Raw genomic sequence first — 21,190 nt, 5'->3', positions numbered from 1 at the left:
TTGTGTACAGGTATGGATGTGCCATGGTACACACATGGAGGTCAGAGAACAAGTTGTCTGAATCTGTTCTCTCCTTCCACCATGTGCTTCCCAGGGATTTAATTCAGGTCACCAGACTTGGCTGAACTATTTCACCAACAGCTACTTATTCTTTCTTGTCTCAGGGGAAAAGCTTGGGTTTTTTTTTTTTTCGTTTTGTTTTGTTTTTTTGTTTTGTTTTGTCTTTTTAGCCTTACAATCTAGCGGCCAGGGCCTGGCGGTATCATGAACTTTCTTGTAAGGAAATGAAGCTGGCGTGGGCAGCAAAGAAGGTCTTTGGCAAACCCAGAACGAGCATGGGAGCTCGTTCTAGCAATGTGTCTCGGTACTCTCAGATCACGCTGAAACAATCTATGTCTGCCTAAATGTGCCAGCTCTGCCACGTGGGATGGCCACTGTTGTAACAGCCATGCCAACTGTCCATATCAGTTGTAACCTGTGATCAGACAGCACAAGAAAGCAGATGATATGGAAGTTTGTCGTGTTACTGGTACATCTATAAGCTGTATTGCAGGCAGGAAGACGTGACATGACATGGAAGGACGAGTGGACATGTGATGGGTTTTAGTCGCTCAGGTGAGGACACAGACACAGAAGATTAGGTTTGTTTCCCTAGTACCCAGAGACTGTGGGTCAAAGAACTGCCCAGCTGGAGGACAAAGGACCTGGCATGGCTTTGGAAGCACAGAAAAATCACAACACCTTCTATTTTGGTAAAATGACAAAAAAAAAAAAAACAACCTCAACTGAATCCACCAACATAACACATTCTCTCTGCTTGAGGAAGCCCCAGTCTCCAGCACACCCTTCCAGGGAGACTAGACTTTACAAAACATACCTGATCAAATGAGTAGAACCTTCTAGTACTTCTAGAGGCGCACAAAGTGAAATTCTGTGCATTGGTATGTAAAAATCCTGTATTTGTGGTATTTGAGGACATGTGGCCCTCAGAGCTCGAGCACGAGATGGAGCAACTGCTTTCAGTTCAAAGTTTAATTTCAAAATTTAAGATGATTTTATAATGTCTGCCAATATCATTAGAATATTTAGGAGAACATCATGGTCACTTTGCTTATGTCAGCGTCTTAGTTCTAAAAACACCCTTCCTTGGGAAGACTTTGTTCTCTGCTGTAGAAGAAAAGCAATTCATGGGTCTGAGAGTTTCACTCACAACAAAACCCTTTTGCCTAGAACCTGCAAGGTCAGTGAGGGGTGAGTGTGAATATTTCAATCCTTCAGTTCCGAATTTCAGTTTATAATAAGACAGGCTGGCAAGATGGTGCAATGGGCAAAGGTGCTTGCAGCCAACTACAACCTGAGTTCCATTCCAGATACCCACATATTAGAAAGAGAAAACAAATTCCTAAGAGTTGTTCTCTGACTTCCATGTGTGCTGTGCCATTCATTAATGTACATATAATATATATATATATACATGTATGTATATATATGTATATATATATATATATATATATATATATGTAATTTTAACTCATTTTCAGAGTTTGTTTTGTGCTTTGCACTGACACATCTCAAATGGAAATAACACAGTGGCCACCATGTTGGATAGCATAGAGCTGAGGGAATTAATTAGTAAGGGGCATTTATTATTTTAAAAAGTTGCTCTCGTCAGACTGATAGGCTCTAAGGACCCTTGAAATGATCAAACTTACAAATAAAACATAATTTATAGTTGTAAGTAAGGAAAGATAGATTAATTTTTAAAAATTAAACCATTTCTGTATGTGTGGTGCTGAGTGCAAAGCGGGCATCTTGCACACTCTAGAAAAATGCTCAGCCACTGACTGACTAGCATCTCTAGCCCGAGGTACTGTTATTTTAAAATAATTACAAACTGCCTTTTCAGGACGTAAAAGATTTTATCCATTAACCAGGAAAGTGAGGACCAGGGCAGGATTGGAGCTCAGGCCCTTGGTGAATCAGAAGCAATAGTAAGTAAAACTCCAGTTTCATAACCCCGTCTTCTCTATAGTCGGGGCTTCTAGTTCACTATCTCAGTCTCTTTCTCCCTTGGATGATCAGGACACTGAGGCATGGAACTCGGCCCGGGTAACTGGGAGCACGATCGTGAACCAGAGGGTCTGTGTCTCTAAGTTGTGGTCACCCAGTAACATTCGGGCCTTGCCAGGAGCCAGCTGGAGCTAGGTACCAGGCCTAGGAAGAGTCCTGCAGCTCTCAAGAAAGACAGCATCCACCAACCCCTGGCATTTGCCAACCCCTGACCCTCAGAATAGAACCAAGCGAGGCTTGGACCACTCAGGTGTGGACCCCACTCCTGGGCAGAGAGCTCCAGAGCTTCACCAAACTTAACTGTCCCGTTCCCTTTATTATTGTTGTTCATCGTTTTCTACCTTTTCTTTCTCTTTTCTCTTAATGTTCTTTCCCCAAGCATGTGTGGGCCCCCACAGATCCACCACCCCTATAAGCATTCCTGTGCCTAGCCAGCAGGGCCTACCAGGTCATGCAGAGGGAAGGGACACTCGGGTCCTGCGCTCAGCCTCCCTAACATTAGCAGGAGGAGAAAGACATGGGGGACACTTTGGGGTACAGTTTTCCTTACACCTGCAAAGCTCATCCTCTCGGGAGATTTCTCAGTGGGACATAGACCATCAGTGACTGATGAGTGAGCATTGCCCAGAGTGGGAACTATTTTCCCTGCTCAGAGTGCTGGACAAGTTCAGAAGAAAATAACCGACTTCCTTACTCCCTCCCTCATCACCCCTTTAACTAAGAGGGAGGGTGGGTGTAGGCCTAAGGCTCCACGGTCTTGGATGGCATCATTTCAATTGCCACAGATTGGTTTTTGCCACCATTTATTTTCATTTATGTTTCCCTTTCTCTTTAATTTCTGGTGAATGATAAGGGTTTTCCACTTACAGCATAGCAAAGGCTTTTTGTTTCTTTTTTTAACTAAACTTTTATCAGTAACAAACAAACAAAAAAATGAGTCAACCGACATTGACACAGGGACAGGAAGGCGCCGAGGGTACTGACACGGTCATGGGGCAGGTGTAACACAACACATACCTAAGGAGCCTGCCTGCTGCTGAGGTCTTGCCTTCCCATGGGCATCACCCTGCACCCATCTTCTCAGACCAAGGACCAGACACCCATCAGCCTCAGCACAAAGGGCTCCTGTATCTGGCTCAGCTCCAGCCCTCAGTCCTACTGGGAGGCAGTGGAAGTAGAAGGAGCTGGTTTGTTTGAAGCCTCGGTCTGGGTGGTCAGCAGTCCTTTCCCTTTAGGACTTAATTATGAGCCTGTGCCAGGCCTCCTAGGAAGGCCTGGTGGACAGGAAGAAGCGGGAGACTTCTCGCCAGTTTCAGTCAGCTTGGGCAGAAGGCAACTGAACCCCTAGAGAAAGTGCTTTGGAAACAGCTGGTCCAGAAAGGACAGCCAAGATACGAAGTTCCTACTACCAGAGCAAAATAACTTTCCCTAAACCAGTCTGACACCAGGGAGCTTGGAGAACATGCCTGTGGATCCAGACAGAGAGAAGACAGTCCTTTAGACATCCCCAAGTCCTTTAGACATCACAGCCTCTGAGCCAGCCTGATATCCCTGCCCCTCTGCCTGTGCTCTCCTGCTGTAGGGCAGACCTAACTCCTCAGGCCATAAGTCTGTTTCTATACCATCTTTCTCCCCCAAAATGTAAAGTCCAGCATGCACAGGGACTCCCGAGTCTCTGGGCTGTTGCCTGTTCCAGCTATCTTGGCCTCCGCACTCTACAGCATCTCACAAGTGTCTGGTGACCCCAGGCCTTTGCTCTAGAATTCTGGCCCAGGAGGCAGGATACCTCAGCACTTTGAGGGTAGCTCCGGACCTCAAGAGCCCTCCTGATCATTTATGTCTCAAATTAATCCAAGAAGATGAGCTGAAGTCACCAAGAATGACAGACTAGAAGTCCCCCGGGTCTCCCTGGGTTTCACCTCTGGTCTGGGTGAACCCTACCCTGGAGCTTAACATGGAAAGTAATGTTGTCAGTTGGTCCTGCTTCACAAAGGAGTGGTTCCTTCCTTCCTGTGAGATGGTAAGAAGGCATATGCGGGAGGGGGTGCTTCTTGAGCCTATGGGTGGGCCGTGTGCTTCCCTACTTAGACCTAGGACCCTAGTCAGACACAGGGATCATTCATCTCACTCCCAGGAGGCCTCTTAGGGTGAGAGCACCATCCTGCCAGTTCCGGTCCCTTAAGGGGTCCCTGTGTTATCTCAAGCCCCCAAGCTGTTGTCACACCAGCATGGTTTTAGCTTAAAAGGCTCTACAAAGGTGGCCACAAGGAAACAGCTAGCAAGGTGCCAAGCAGACAGGACCCAGGTCCTCTGGAATAAGTGGTAGGAGGTGACAGAAGAGATCTACCTGAGAGCGCTGCTGCCAGCAATCCCGCGATCCCAAAGAAGAGCCACATGTCCGGTGCCATATCCGACTGCTACACACGCCTGCCTGTAGGAAGTGCCATCCTGGTGCGGGCGGCAGCCGTCTCGCTTCCTCACCCGTGTTGCCCTTTCTGTTCTCGGTGTCCTCTATGCTGCATACACACTCTCTCTCCTACTCTCTCTCCTACACACAGGCCCAGCCTGTGAGTATCTCACACCTCTACTTTCTGCTTGTGGTTTTGGTCTCCAGGAAGCCAGGCTGTTGTTACAGGAGGTGGGGCAGGGGAGCCCAAGCTGCCTATCATAAACCCACCAACCCAAGTGAACCCCAAGAGAGTCACAGAGTCACATGCCCGATGTGCACACCCTGGGGGTCTTTCAAGAAAGACCAAGAGGCTGTGCCTTGTTCCCTTGAGACAAGAGACAGCTCATTCCAGATATGTCTAGCAAAGGGTGCTAGATGTGTGAATTCATGGCCCCTGTTGCCCCGCCCACAGAATCCAGCTCTGATGAGGTTAAGTTCCAAGGTTTGTGCGGGGCATGTTTGAGCAAGAGGCAAGAGGATAGGGTCTTAATGCACTTTTCTTCTGCGCGCGTGCATGCGTGCATGCGTGCGTGCGTGCGTGCGTGCGTGCGTGCCTGTGTGTGTGTATGTGTGTGTGATATGTCTCAGATATATGTGCGTGCGTGCGTGCGTGCGTGCGTGCGTGCGTGCGTGTGTGCGTGTGTGCGTGTGTGTGTGTGTGTGTGTGATGTGTCTCAGGTATATGTGCATGAGTGTGTGTGTGTGTGAGATGTGTCTCAGGTGTGTGTATGTGTGTGTGTGTGTGTGTGATATGTCTCAGGTGTGTGTGTGTGTGTGTTTGTGTGATGTGTCTCAGGTGTGTGTATGATATGTCTCAGGTGTGTCTATGTGTGTGTCTATGTGTGTGTGTGATGTGTCTCGGGTGTGTGTGTGTGTGTGTGTGTGTGTGTGTGTGTGTGTGTTTTGGCTTGAAGCTAATGCTGGGAGTCTTCTTCAGTAGTTTTCCATTTTACTTATTGAAGTTGGGTCTCTCGATGAATACAGAGCTCACAATTCCATTAGTCCAGTTAGCCAGTTTATCCTGGAGGCCCAATTGCTGCTTCTCGAGTCCTGGGATTATAGGAGGTTGTTCTGCCATACCTGTGGGCCTTTTACAAAGGTTCTGAAGATCTGAGTTCTGGCTCTGGTGCTTCTATGGCACACTACTGAGTCATCTCCCCAGTCCTGGGATGCACTTTGTAGAGGAAAGGACCTAAGCCTTTCCAAAGGAAACCACAAAAAGAAGATGATCTTAGAGCAGGACAGCCCCACCTCCATGTGCCCCATCTCAGAGTGGGGAGATGGTACAGGATCTGAACCCCACCTTTGAGGGCTAGCTGTTCATGTCATAAGAGTTGGGCAAGATGGTGAGTGGGTTTTCAGCAGGTGGTCATGGGGAGAGGCTGCTGGGTAAAGAAAAGATTCGGGGAAGAAAGAGCTGGTCTGGAGAGGACCAGGTTGTCTGGGAGACACTGAATTGTGCTAGGGAGGAGGCTGGGACTGTGTGTGTTTAGCTCACCAATGTGCTCCCCTTGGAACACAGTAGTTGCTAAATAAATTTTGTTGAAAGAACGAGGGAATGGATAATTTGGCTCTCTAAGCAGAACCCTGGGGTCTAGAGAGGAACTGGTTCCCAGTTCCAGCCTTGCACCATACGGATGACATTTTCTGGCTCTCCACCCCCTCCATTCTAGCTTGTTTTCTCCACTTGTGTATTGGAGAGGAGTTCTCCCTCCAGCAGGAGTGTCCCAACATCTGAGGGATCATTTGATGGGGCTCATTGGGAAGCCATGGTGAACCAGGCCCCTCCCACAGTGAGACCCCGCCCAGCCCAGAGGGAGAGAGGGACCGGAACGGGTTGTGGCAACAGCTAAGGACACCCTCTAGTGGAGGTCTCTGGCAGCACAAGGGGCCCGTGGGAATATGCGGCTTTGTCTGGCTTCCAGATTCCACTCCACTCATCGTCAGTGTGCGACGGGAAGAGAAGAGATGAAGCAACTTCCCTGCCTTCAAGAAGCATGCAATTCACAGTAAGTGTGAGACGGCTCAGTGAGTAAAGGCGCTTGCTGCCAAGCCTGCGTTCAGTCCCTGGGACTCATCACAGGGTAGGAGAAAACTGACTTCTGCAAGTTTCCCTCTGACCTCTGACCTCTGACCTCCGTATATTCATGAACACAGGCAGGTACGCAGACGGACACACACTTTAAAAAATAAATTAGTGGATCCAAAACTAGAATGGAAAGGGATTCTTCTCTAAATCCTAATGAAAGCAGGAAAGACAAAAGACAAAAGAAACAAGCCAACCAACCAACCAACCAAAAACGGAATAGAGAGGAGAGATCGGTTTCAGAGGCAGAGGTAGGTACAGGGTAGGGGGGAAGGGTGCTCCTGGCATGGGGCACTGGGTACCTCAAGGCGGGACAGCAGGAGGCAAGCGTTGCTGTGGCTAGAAGGGCATGATACATTCTAAACTGCTCATGCTTCGTGGGCGTTAAGCCCAGGGTAGGAATCGGGAAGATGTGTCCAGCTGGATGCTCAGATCAGTGAGGTCACATTTATTTATAACTCTTGAAACCAAGACCTTTGGATCTCAATTTGCAAGGGACATCAGAGGCTCTCTGTGCTTGAGGAATCCAGGAGCCTTTCACTATCTCTCCACTGACCTTGGCCCTGCAAAGTGACCAAGGGAAGAGTGTCTAAGCAGAAGGAAGAGAAAGCGCACACAAGTCCACTTCTGTGTGCATCAGGAAAGGTTGGATGCTACCACTCCTAAGCGAGTTATCGGCGTTCCATGCCCCCCACCCCATCTTCCACTTGTGGTTTTGTGCTAACATTTGTGGGCCGTCTGGGACAGATTGGTTCACAGAATTATTTACCTCTTTCAAATATCAATGCACTTTATTACACAATACCAGGAAATCAAGTCACCGAATCTTTGACCCCATCCAGAAACTTCAGTCTCTGGGAAGCTGTCTCTGTCATGGTAGCAGAGTTTGCTAAAATTCAAAAATTTCACCTAAAACCTCCAGTTTCATCAGTAGCAACAACTATATCACTAATTGTTTACCTTGACATGACAGGCTTGCTTTCTTCACTTTCAAAACACTGCCTGATAGTTTCTTCAGTCTGAACAATTATGGGTCCAAGTAAATATAGTATTCTTTTCTTGACTATTTATTTTATTTTATTATTTGTGTGTGAGAGAGAGAGAGAGAAAGAGAGAGAGAGAGACAGAGACAGAGAGAACACATGAACACATGCATGGGTGCAGGTGCCTTTGGAGACACGAAGAAGGCTTTGGATCCCCTGGAGCTAGCTAGAGTTACAGAGGTCATGAGCCACCTGCCCTGGGTGCTGGGAACTAACTTCAAACTTCCTAAGAGCAATAAGCACTCCTAACACTCTTAATGTCTTCAGACCCCAAATACGGCATTCTTTTAAAAAGAAAAACAAGCCCAGCCAGTTCAGATGGCAAGGCCTAGAACGGCTAATGCGGGGGCTTTCCTAGACGCAGCCTAGATATGTATGCTACAGCACAAGAAGCACTCGGCACCTGCAGGCTGGCTACTATTTTTTTTTATTTTAAATCTGAATTTATGTTTTGAAATAAAAATGCAACAAACTTTTATAAAATTGACACATGGGAACACACTTTAAAATACCATCACATACTACATTTATTTAGTGAATAGATGCAGTCTAAACAAGAACCTATGAGTTATATATGTGAGTTCCTTCCTTCCTTTGAGCAAAAAGGAAGCTTCTGTGAAGTGCTGGACACATCAGCATTGGCTCAGCACCTCCACAAGTGAGGAATCCTGGAGCACAGCTTCTGATGGGGCTGGACTCCATCCTGCAGCTTCCCATGTGGGCTGCAGGGCCTGTGACTGGATATTCCCCAAGTCCTGTGTGCCACAGTCCTTTACTCTCTGGTGGCAATGCAAATATCACCATTGGCTTCCTTTTATTGCAGACTTCAACAGAAAGTCAGCATGCTTACAGACTCTGGACATGGAGTTCGGGGATTTTCTGGAGACTCCCACCACTTTGGGAAAGCCCTTTCTCAGAAGTTTCTGATCTAACTCACTTTCTCACATGGTGACTTGGACCTTGGGGACTTCATCCACACAAACGAGGACTCATGAGGTGGGTCCAGCTGGGAGTCCTTTCTGAAGCTGTGCCCATGGCTCTGCCACAGCTCTGCTCTGGCTCAAACCATCTTTTTCCAGTTACAGTAGATTCATTTCTCCCCTCCTTACATTCTATTTTACAGCTGGTATTTTAGTATGTTCCCGCAGAACTTCTTTATTTCATTCTAATAATCAACAATTTGAGGCTGTTACATAACAATCCTTTATATATGTTGCTGGTCTGTAAAACCAAGCTGTTTGTATAAGAACAAGTAAGAAACAAATTCTGGTAGATTTAGCACCTCGCCATCATGTCCACTACTGATGTATGGTAGCTTTCAAAGAGTTTTCAAAATTTCACTCATGTTTTCCTCTCACATAAATACTTAGGTTTTTTTCAATAATAAACATGATTTTTTTTTTTTTTAGTAACAAATATATGCTTAGGGCCAACATCACAAAACCAGTAACTACAATGAATGTTACTGGTGGTCCAACACTTTATTTCCATACTTCATTTCCAAATAAAGTTTCAAGCCTTTGACTCTGCCCATGGATTCAAGTTCTAAGACGTATCGTTTGACACTATCAATTCTATAACTTACCAAAAGCTAGAATGACATTCTTGATGTGTGTAGGGAGTATAAAATTACACCTCAAAGTTTAACTTCTTCTTAATTACTTCAAAATTTGTAGTATCACCAAATCTTGATAATTATAAAGAGAGTAACTTTATAATTTCCTCTATAATGGTAGTACCATCATTGAAATTTATTTGTTCCTAATTAAATTTTATTTCAACTACCTGGTGTTGAACTTGAGGTAGCTGCATTGTGGTTGCATTTCTAGGGCGGTGGAATGGTTCTCAATACCATCTGAAACATCAGATTTGATTTAAATGAGAGGGAAATAAAGTCTCCCTGACACTGTTTCGTCATTCCCATTCAAACCAAAGAACAAACAGAAACAAAGCCCTCAATCATTTCCTTAGTGATAAAAGTACAGTTCTTTTTGTGAGCATGGACACAATACATGGAATCTGTTTCTTTGCCTGAAAGGTGGAGTCAAGGGAGAAGGACTCAAATTCTGTCGCTACCTTCTGGTTAACTGGAGTAAGAATTGCATAACCTCAAGCTTGTGTGCATAGTTCCAGCATGGCTCACGGTGACTGGATGAGCCAGGACCATCCTTTGAATTTCTCCAGGAGTTGTAACTTCTTTTGTGAGTATGGTTGTCTGTGTGCCACAGCCCATGTGCAACTCAGAAGATAATTTGTGGAAGTCATTTTCTCCTCAGGAGAACACAGGAAGTCAACACAGGAAGTTGACTTCCACTGGTGTTTTCTGGCATGCCATGTCATCATCAGTTCCACTGTCTGTCTCAATGCCACAGTCCACCTCCGTACCATGGCAGGCCTGAATGACGAAGAGTTTGGGCTTTTCGGTTAGACTTTGGCAATAGTCCCCTCTGAAGTAACTAGTTAGTTTTTTCAGGTCAACAGGCCCATTTGTTCCAAAAATTATGCCTTCATCACCATGACTTAGAATCACACAAACGAAACTGCTCCTTCTGCTGTGATCATCTTTAGAAACTTTATTCATCAATTCCGCAATTTCTTCATGAGTAAGATCATTCTTATTCCTGACTTCATATTTCAGGCCCACGAATGTGTCCCTGAAGCTGGCTGCATCAACTTCAGTACCAGAGCAAGGTGTCATTACAGTGCTTTTATGAAAGTTCTTCTTTTTAATTATCATGCGCACACCCATTTCAAGATAATCCATTTCGCAACTACTGTCCAGATATATTCCAGAGTTCATTGATTTGCTTCCATGTATGGTCTTTACTTCAAAATTTTTAATGGATTTGGAATCCACTGAGTTTTCGTTGTTCTCCATGGTCACTTTTCTTAATGAGGCGCTCCAAGCTCCATGACGAACACTCAGCTTTTCCATGCTGGCTGCTTTTATGTCAGCTTGATGAAGCTACAGTCATCTGAGGGAAGGAAACCTCAACTGGTAAATTGCCTCTATAAGACCAGGCTGTAGGCAGGCCTGTAGGGCATTTTCTTAATTAGTGAATTGGGAAAACCCAGTCAATTACGGGTGGTGTCATCCCTGGGCTAGTGTACTGGGTATTGTAAGGAGGTTGAGCAAGCCAGTAAGCAGCACCCTTCCATGGCCTCTGCATCGGCTCCTGCATTCAGATTCCTGCCTGATCTGAGTTCTTTCCTTGGCTTCCCTCAACGGACTCTGATTCTGAATATGTAAGCCAAATAAATCCTTCCCGCCCCAAGTAGCTTTTGTTCATAGTGCTTCATCACAGCAGTTGTAACTCCAACTAGGACAATCTTGTTCCCATTTTGTTACACATAGTCCTAAAAAAATGTATGTATGACCATGGCCTGTGGTTATTCTGTGTGTGTGATGTATATGTGTGTGTGTGTGTGTGTGTGAACATGTCTGTCCCTCTCCCCCCTTCCTCCCTCTCCCTCTCCCCCCCCGTATGTGTGGAGGGGGGAGTTTTAAAAATGAGTATCAACCTCAGTTGTCTTCCTCAGTCACTTGCCACCTTATTTTTCTAGACAGGGTCTCTCACTAAACCCAGAGTTCACCAATTTTGCTCACCTGACTAGCCTGGGAATCCTGTTCCACCTCCCCACTTTTTATGTGGTTTCTGAAGGTTTAAAATCAGGTTCTCATGTTTGCATTGCTAGCATTTTACCCACTGAGGCATCTCTCCAGGCCCTGGGATGTGAGTTCATGATATGAACAGTGCTAACAATTTCACTGAGGACATTAAATAAAACCAGCTGTCACTCCTATTTCCTCACTCTGTATAGGAGGGTGTAATCCAATGACTACAGGGATTTTTTGAGTCTGCCAGAGCCCTGGCAGCTTAAACCACTGTTGCTTATGATCCAGACAAACTATGCCAGTGGAAAAAAGAAAAGCAACCTATGCTTTAACATGACTACAAAAATAAATTTGACTACATGAGCTCCTGCAGAAGGCTCAGGGATCCTTAGAATTGAGAAAGGTGAAATCTGGCATCTCATAAAACCTAGTTCCTTCACAGAATAGCCAGAGGCATGCAGGTCCCATTTTCAGCACATCCTAGGGTCAGTGCTCTCCTCCATAGGATCCCAAGGCTCCCTGACCCCTCTATTACTCATCACTGATCTTTTGACTTGTGCAGCTGCTGGATCCAGCACTCCTCACAGAGCATGAACAGCCTGGGGTGGAGCTGATGCCCCATTTGTGACTCTGTGATAATCAAAGCCTCGGAGCCATAATACAGTGAGCTCTGGGAAACTGGGGGGGGGGGTGTCACCACCAGTGTACTTAGGAAATGCCTTGATTTATGACTTTCTTTTGCTCTGTGACTGCAAAAATTTCATGGAACTGTTTCCAGGCTGGAACTTATTATTTGAGGTGCCTTAAGTCTATGTTCCCCAGCCATGGTCACTAAATTTGCTTAAAAATAAACTTATGCAAATATGAGCATCTGAGTTTGAATGCCCAGAACACACTTTAAATGTTGGGTGGTTGTGGCAACCTGCTTGTAATTTCAGCCTTGGCAGACAGAATCATAAAATCTCAGAGCAAGCTGGCTATTAAGATTAGCCATATTGGCGAGCTCTGGGTTTGGCAGAGAGACCCTGTCTCAAAGAATAAGAACCATGGAAAATGATTCCCTACATCAACCTTGAGCCTCCACATGCACGAACACTGGCACACACATGCCTACAGCATGCGTAACACACGCAGAGAGAAAAAGAGACATAATAAACTACTCTTGTTCCCTTTGAGGGGACAGCTGTGTTTTGTTTGCACTGACAATCTGCATCCCCATAACGTCCCCTCTGTGCATTTGAACCTTAGATCACAACTTTTAATGGTGAAGGCACACTCAGTGATGCCCAGCCCTTCTGCAGCCATTCCCTAGGTTTCCATAACAAATGACCACAGACTTGATGACTTCAAACAACAGAAATCTTTAGGCACCATTCAGCAGATATTTATTTACTCTATCAGTTGTCCACAAGGATGACTTTTGCCTCAGGGAACACTGTGCCTGAAGACACTTTATAAATGGTCACAACATATGTCTGTGCTGTTTGCTGTTTGGTTCTTAATGTCCCCCAGTATCTAACTGGCTCAGGGCACTGTTGGAAGGTAGTGGAAATTAAATAGGTAGAGCCTTGTGGAAGACTGTGATGATTAATCTCTGTCAGTTTAGCTGAATTTAGAATCACCTAGGAGACACACCTCTGGGTGTGGCCAGGAGGGTGTTTCCAGAGAGATTTAACTGAGCAGAAAAGGCCCATCTGAATGTGGACTCCACTCTTCCACAGGCTAGTGTTTGGAACTGAATAAAAAGGAGAACAGGAGGTGAGCACCAGCATCCATCTCTCTATGCTTCTTGATAATAGACACAAAGTAACCAGCTGCCACTTTCCTGTCACCCTGTCTTCCCTATCATGGCAGACTGTACCCTCAAACCACTAACCAACCAACACCCCCATTAAGTTGCTTTTGTCGTGTATTTTGTCATCATTAACAATAAAAGAAACTTCTGGTCATAGGGAGTGTGCATTGAAGGGGACTGTCCTAGTCAGCTTTACATGTTTGTTTGACACAGCCTAGGGTCTCCTGAGAAGGGATTCTCAGCTAACAAATTGCCTGGATCAGATTGTCTCCCTATGTCTGTAGGGAGTTGTCTTGATTGTGAATTGATGTGGGAGGGTCCAGCCCACTGTGGATAGCACCATTCCCTGGGAAGGTGGTCACCTGGGCTATATGAGAAAGATATGTTTATATCCTCTTCCATGACTTCTTTGTCCTTTTGCCTATATCCTGTCTTTCCTCATGATCTAATGTTAACCTTTCTTGATCTCCTTTCTAACTGTTATGAAATATTCATACTCACAGATACACACATACACACACACAATGTATATATATATATATATATATATATATATATATAATGCTAAGATCCAAATATGAGAGAGAACATATGGGTTTTTTTTTTCTGAGTTAAGGTGACCTCATTTAATAGTATACTTTCTAAGTCCACTCATTTTCTTGAAAGTTTCATGACTTCATTTCCTTTAATTGAATAACTTTCCATTTTATATATATAGCATTTTCATTATTCATTGATCTGTTGGTAGATATCTAGGTTGGTTCCATTCCTGCCTATTAGAAATAGAGCTGCAATAAATATGGGTTTGTGAATATCTCCGTGGCAGGTTACGGAGATCTCGGTGTGAATGCTCAGGAGTGCAATAGCTGGGTCCTGTGGTCGTTCTATTCTGAATTTTTTTTTTTTTGAGGAATGTCCAAACTGATTTCCACAATGGCCGCATTAATTTGCACTCTCACCAGCAGTCGATAAGGTTTCTCCCCTGCCCCGCCCCCCACCACACACACATCCTCTCCAGCATTTGCTGTTAGATTTTTTGATTACAGCCATTCTGACTGGGTGGAGGTAGGATTTCAAAGTAGTTTAAATTTGCATTTATCTGATGATCAGGGATGTTGGACACTTCCAGAAACAGTTATTGGCTACTTATGTTTCTTCTTTTGAAAACTGTTCATCTCATTCATTCATTCGATGATTGATGATGGTGATTATTAATATCTTCTTGGCATTTAATTTCTGCAGTTCTTCGTAAATTCCAGATATCAGTCCTTTGACTGAAGTGTAGTTGGTAAAGAGTTTCTCCCATTTCTTGGGCTGACTGTTTGCTCTGCTGATGGTTTCCTTTGCTGTTCAGAGAGACTTTTAACTTCGTGTCATCCCATCTGTTGGCACTTCAGGCAAGTTCCTGTGCTATTGATGTTCTGCTCAGAAAGTTCTTGCCTACCCCAGTGTCACTAAGAATATTCCCTATGTTTTCATCTAGAAGTGTGAGCATTTGGGGATTTAAATTAATATCTTTGATCCATTTCCAACTGAGTCTTATATAAGATGAAAGATTTGACTCTAATTTCATTATTCTGTAGGTGGAGATCAATAGTATTTTATGTAGTTGATCAGTGCATAAAAATGTAATTGATAGAGAAAGTGTGAAACCCTAAGTTTCCACATCTTCCAAACAGCCATTCTAGCTGAACAGAAGTTCATTGAGATGTATAGAGTTTGAGACTAGGCAAGCATTTGTTTAATAGACTACTTTAATCTAGCTGTGTGGTGTTTTTTTTATTTATGATTTTATTACAGTAAAGTGATTTTTATTTATAAAGAAAGAAAAAAAGGTAGGTACTTAAGCATGGGTGTCTGAGAGAGCCAGCAAACAGTGTTCTTCCTGTTTGCCCTGACCTCTTTCATTAATGAACTGTGACTTGTAAGCTGAAACAAATCTTTTCCCCTGCTAAGCTACTTTTGGTCAGAGTGTTGTGCATCATATTATATGATATTATTTATTATATTATATAATCATATATTATAGTATATAATATAATGTGTAATATATATGTTATACACAGTACTGTGTATAATATACCACATTATATATAATGCTATATATATATATATATATATATATATATATATATATATATATATAGTTGAGATTGCCAACCCGTTGTGGTCACTCCTTCATGGAGATGTCTTCCCAGGTGAGTCTAGACTGAGTCAAATTGACACAGGTAATCATCACACTGATCAAAGTATAGACATTATAGTGGTTTGAAGGAAAATGGTCCCAAAGGAAGTGACACTATTAGGAGGTGTGGCCTTGTTGGATTAGATGTGGCATTGTTGAAGGAAGTGTGCACTGTGGAGGTGGGCTTTGAGGTCTTATATATGCTCAAGCCATGTGCAGTGAGACAGACCACTTCCTGTTGCCTGTGAATCTAGATGTAAGAACTCTCAGCTTCTTCTCTAGCACCACATCTGCCTACACGCCTCCACGTCTCACCATCACGATAATGGACTAAACTTCTGAATGGTAAGCTGCCATCACAAATCAATGTTTTCCTTTATGAAAGTTGCTGTGGTCATGGTGTCTCTTCACAGCAATAGAAACCTTAACTAAGACAGACATTTATTGGCCATTACACGGTACTGGCTATTACATGCCAGCCACAGTTCTAGTTTATCTCATTTCGATGCTGACAATGAATTCTAAGGCGACTGTGGTTCTCTTGTAGTTTTCAGATAAGAAACTTTAGGGATTGACCTTCAGGGTTATTACTGTGCCTGTCTTCAAATTGGTCAACTCCAGTGTTTGTTTTCTTGGAGAGGATGTGACTACCATGTGTTGGGCATGTCGCCAGGTGCTGAAGCACAGAAAGAAAGAAAAAATAATAATAATAACCCCTGTTCCCCAAAGTCTCTAATCCCCTGGAGAGATAGACCGGTGAACAGATAGTATTACATGAATCATAATGAGAGCTCCGAGGGGTAACCCAACCTCCCTAGAGAAATTAGGGAAAACTCATCAGAAAAGGTGAGTACTGGGTCAAGTGCTGAGGGACCAATAGTAATGAGTCATGGAAAGTTCTAGGCTTGAGGAATGTATGGGTCCAGATGCAGATGAGATGGAGCTGGAAGCTGAGCAGAGGGCAGAATGAGCCGGGAAATATAGACGAGCAGAGCGAGAGATGAAGCTCTGGGTGGGCTCAGGAGGCTATCACCAGGGCCGGACAACAGTTCTTAACTAGTCCGAAAGCCCAGCAGGAACCTGGACAGTTTCACCAGGACCTCAGTGCTGATCATGAGTGGAAAGGTCCAATGACAGCCGGAACTGCTATTGCAGAAGGGCCTGCTGCTGCAGAGGGTCTGCCATTGTAGAGAAGTCCCCGACTGCACAGAGGTCAAGGCTGGAAGCACCTGCTTCCTGAACATGGTAAATGCTGCAAGGTGGGGGCGGGGAGAAGACATCTGCTGAGAGCTATCAGTGAGACTTGTGGATGGGATCCCTGGGGATATCTCAAACTGAGGCTAGGCTCAGCACCAGTTTCCTATAAGCTTAACAACAGGATATAATAAAAAGTAACTCGGGAGCTGGAGAAATGGCTCAGTGGTTAGGAGCAGGCGTTACTCTTCCAGAGGACCTGGATTCAGTTCCCAGCACCAAGTCAAGTGATTCACAACCAGCTGTAACTACAAATCCCACAAGCACTAGCATGATAGTGAGTTCCAGGACAGCCAGGACTGTTACACAGAGAAACCTTATCTAAAAAAAAAAAAAAAAAAAAATTATTAAAAAAAATCATGATCACTATGGCCAGTATATAGCTTGAAGATTCTCCCCAAAAGCCCATGTGTCCAACACTTGGTACTTGTGCGGAGCTTCTCAACGGTGACAGTACCTTCAGGAAGTGAGGCCTAGTGGAATTAGAAACTTGGATGCCCATGAAGGGGAAATTGAGACAGTAGGCCCTTCCTGTTTCACTCTTTGATTCCCAGCTGCCACACTCCTCAGCAAGCTCCCAGCCATGCCGTCCCAACTCACTACAGGCCCCAAGAAGCTGGGCCAAGGGGTTATAGACTAAACCCTCTGACTAAACTTTTTCTCCTTAAAAATTTCCAGACCTCAGGTGTTTTGTCACTGTGATGGAAGGCTGATGTAACCGGTGATTCATTGCTGTCCCATGAAAAAGCTCTGCTTGAGTTCTGGCTGGTAGGCTCAGAGCTGTCTACTTTGTTCCACTGGGTTAGAGGCATCTGGCTCGCCTAGTGGTGGGAAGGGAGTTTCTGAAGCTTGCTCTGTGCCAACAAAGTAAATGACTGCATTCTCTTACTTGCCCAACCTTAGTTTGGCTTACATCTAGCCAGCTTTTCTTAACTTAAATTATCCCATCTACCTTTTGCCTCTGAACTTTTACCTTTTTTCCATCTCTGTTCATCTTTTCTTTCCTTCTTATTCCATGTCTGACTGAGAGGCTGGCCCCTTGAATGCTTCCTCCTCCTTTTCATACGCCCTCTTCTCTTTGACTCTTTCTATTTATTTTCTCCGACTGGCAGGCCCGCCTATCCTTTTTCCTGCCTTGCTATTGGCTGTTCAGCTCTTTATTAGACCAATCAGGTATTTTAAACAGACAAAGTAACACAGCTTCACAGAGTTAACCAAATGCAACATAAAAGAATGCAACACAGCCAGGCAGTGGTGGCACACACCTTTAATCCCAGCACTGGGGAGGCAGAGGCAGGTGGATCTTTGTAAGTTTGAGGTCAGCCTGGTCTAAAGTGTGAGTTCCAGGACAGACCCGGCTACACAGAGAAATCCTGTCTCAAAAAAAAAAAAAAAAAAATGCAATACATCTTTGCATCATTAAACAAACATACCACAGCATAAACAAATATATCACATCTTCAAGTAATCTTATACAACAGAGGTGTGTTGATGGATTGGGGGGGACTACTAGCTCACAAAAAAAAAACAGCACAAAGACTTATTATTAATTATGAAAGCTCAGCCTATAGCTTAGGCTTGTCCCACTAGCTCTTATAACTTAAATTAATGCATTTCTATTCATCTATGTGTTGTCACGTGACTCGTGGCTTTTCCCTCCCCTCCTGCATGTCTTGTTCTCTCTTTGCATCTAGCTGGCCAACCCACCTTTTTTTCTTCCCAGTGTCCAGAAGTCCCTGATATACCCCCTTCCTAGCTATTGGCCATTTAGCTTTTCTTAAAACACAGTGGCACATCTTCACACAGTGTAAAGGAATATTCCACAACAGAAGTAGCTTGTTGGGAACAGCCTTTTCTGTCCCCGTCTCTGCCTATTTAATTTAATTTGAGACTATGTCTCACTATGTAGTTCCAGCGGGTTTGGAACTTGCTATGTAGGTCAGGTTGGCCTTGAACACATAGAAATCTACCTGCCTCCTAAGTGCTGGGGTTGATGGTATGTACCATCACTCCCAGCCTTGTCTCTACCTGTCTTAACCAAAGTGTATTATCCCTCCCTACAGTGAAAAGCAAAATCAGGGTGCAACTCCACCCCTTTCTGACCACCAAACCCTGAGCCTTGTGTTTCCATGGACTCTCCTTCTCTATCACAACTGCACTTCTTCCCTGATTAAAAAAAAATGTTAAAAACTGGACTGAAAGGCTGGAGAAATGGCTTAGAGTTTAACAGCACTGGCCACTTTCCCAGAGAACCCAAGTTGGGTTCCTAAAACCTACATGGTAGCTCACAACTCTCTGTAACTCCAGCTCTAGTGGATCTGACACCCTCTTCAGACCTGTGAGAGAATAAGGTACTCATGATATATATATATATATATATATATATATATATATATATATATATATGTATATATATGTATATATATGCACATAAACATACATACATGCATTGTACATGCAGGTAAAACATCCATACACATAAGGTAAAAATAAATACATCTTTAAAAACAAACAAATGACTGGGCGTTGGTGGCGCCCACCTTTAATCCCAGCACTCGGGAAGCAGAGGCAGGCAGATCTCTGGGATTTCGAGGCCAGCCTGGTCTATAGAGTGAGTGCCAGGATAGGCTCTAAAGCTACACAGAGAAACCCTGTCTCGAAAAAAAAAAAAAAAAGAAAGAAAGAAAAGAAAAGAGAAACAGGATGGGGCTGTAGCTCAATTTGTAGAGTGCTAACCTAGCATGCCCAAAGCCCAGGGTTTAGTCACCATACTGGCTATGGTGGCACATGCCTACAATCCCAGCACTCTGGAGGTAGAAGCAAGAACAGAAGTTCAAGGTCATTTTATCCTTGGCTACATAGTGAGTTATGGGCCAACCTAGCCCACATGAGACCTTGCCTCAAAAAACAAGCTAATGGGTTTTGAACCTAGGTTCAATTCCCAGCATCCACAGGACAGTACACAACTGTCTGTATTTCTAGTCCCAAAGGATCTGACACCCTCACACAAACATACATGCAGACAAAACACCAGTATACATAAAATAAAAATAAAAATAATATATATAGATACATACACAAATTACAAGCAAACAAAATAATAAAGCAAAATTACACACATACATGAAAATTTAAGGCCCATGCATTTTATAGTGGTTCTGATTTTGGCAAGGCTGTTTAGTTTAGCTTTTAGCTTCTTGATTTTGTTCTTGCAAATGCTGCTTAAGCTGCTCTTATTCGAATTCATTTATTCAACCAATACTTAATATACAGCTGCATTGCTAAGCACTGAGAAGTACTCAGAATGAATGGCAAAAGGTTCTCAAAGATGCCTGCCTCACAAGTGAGTGGGGCAGAGAACAAAACAGTAACTAAACCAAAGCCGTGCCCGAGCTGGAACTGTGTGACCTGCTGAGTATGATGGTGAAAATCCAGTTAGGCAGCTGCTAACCTCACACTATCTGGGAAGACCCCTGAGAGAGAGTTTTCTACAGACACCTAAATAAAGAGGAAGTAGCCACACAAAGGGCTGGAGCAAGAGCTTATGTGGACAGTTGACAGCAAAGTAAGGCACCAAGCCAGCCGAGTGGCTTAGCCTGGGAGAAGAAGAGAGAGGCCAGCCCACCACACAGTGGGTTGAGATGAGATCCCTCTAAAGTTTGTAGGTCAGTGTGCGGCTGGCTTTTCTTTATTCTCCTACATGACACCAGAGGAGTCTGAGTAAGAGGGTGACGGTGATTTGAGTCTGAGGTCAGTGCCCCATCAATCTTGTGCCTCCCATATGGGGCCACTTCCTTCCCCTGGGCTGCTTTTGCAATGCAGAGTGCATGTGAGCACTTCCCTTGGCACAGGCAGTGGGGACCCCGGGGCTCCTACCTCCCTTCCCCACCCCTGCTGGGCAGTCTCTGGGTCTGTGAAAGGACACCGCAGCCACCAAGTGCTCCATATGACCTTCACAGCTCTTCGGGCTCACAGTCCTAACTACAGTGACAATCAAAGTCTGGTGCAAGAGGATGCTATGCAAGTGGGATGGGGGAGGGGGGTGGAGTGAAACTGAAAGCAAGTCTCCCTTCCCGGCCCTGGCAGACTTGGACTAGGGAGGGTGGCCAGCAACAGTCCGGGAGAAGGGAAACTTTTAGAAAGCTGGGTGAGAAGGGACCCTGTGACCCACAGGCTTTCATTTCTCCTAAAGACTGGGTGACGTAGGCAGCCACAGGACCAGTGAAAGGGGAAGCCCAGAGTTTCTTAAGAAGCAGAGAGAGGCGCACAGTCTGAGCCGGGAGGGGAGGAAAAGCCAGAAGAGACTGGTGTGGGGGGAGGCAGAGAGGCAGTCAAGCAAAGAGGGGTGTGTGGAGGAGGTGGCAGGGGTGGGGGTGTGCATTGAAGCGCAGGTGCCATAAGAGAGGGGGACAAGAGTTGAGAAAAGGCGGGAGGGGGCGTGTGTCAGGGCCTGACTAGCAGGAAAGAGGGGGAGGTCAGAGAAGTGGAGCCAGCGGGTGACAGGGTGTGGGGATAGTCAAGGCCAGAGTGAAGGTAGGAAAGAAGACTGGGCAGAATCACTGGGGTGGAGATGAACAAGAAGTAAGAAGTAGAAGGAGAGAATGGAGATTTAAAGTGGAGATCGAATCTGGGTAGCGAAGAGCGACCTGAGGGAAAGAGAGGAGGCAAGGGGTGAGGAAAGAGGGCAGTCGG

At 44.8% G+C, this 21,190-nt stretch overlaps 1 protein-coding gene and 1 pseudogene across 1 annotated transcript in view; both read right to left on the bottom strand.

Annotated features, from left to right (window-relative positions):
- The window catches only part of Cd6 (CD6 molecule), a 38,303-nt gene extending 33,825 nt beyond the window's left edge, over positions 1 to 4,478 (bottom strand). The window contains exon 1 of the mRNA XM_035441584.1: positions 4,418 to 4,478. Coding sequence (XP_035297475.1) covers positions 4,418 to 4,478 — 61 coding nt within the window. The remainder of the gene's footprint in view (positions 1 to 4,417) is intronic.
- Positions 4,479 to 9,615: 5,137 nt separating this feature from the next.
- On the bottom strand, positions 9,616 to 10,544 carry LOC100751691 (annotated as a pseudogene).
- Positions 10,545 to 21,190: the final 10,646 nt, after the last annotated feature.

The sequence above is a fragment of the Cricetulus griseus genome, chromosome 3 (genome assembly GCF_003668045.3).
Source record: "Cricetulus griseus strain 17A/GY chromosome 3, alternate assembly CriGri-PICRH-1.0, whole genome shotgun sequence".
NCBI classification, from domain to species: Eukaryota; Metazoa; Chordata; class Mammalia; order Rodentia; family Cricetidae; genus Cricetulus; species Cricetulus griseus.
The sequence above is the reverse complement of the archived record's forward strand: the minus strand, read 5'-3'. Positions and strand labels throughout refer to the sequence as shown.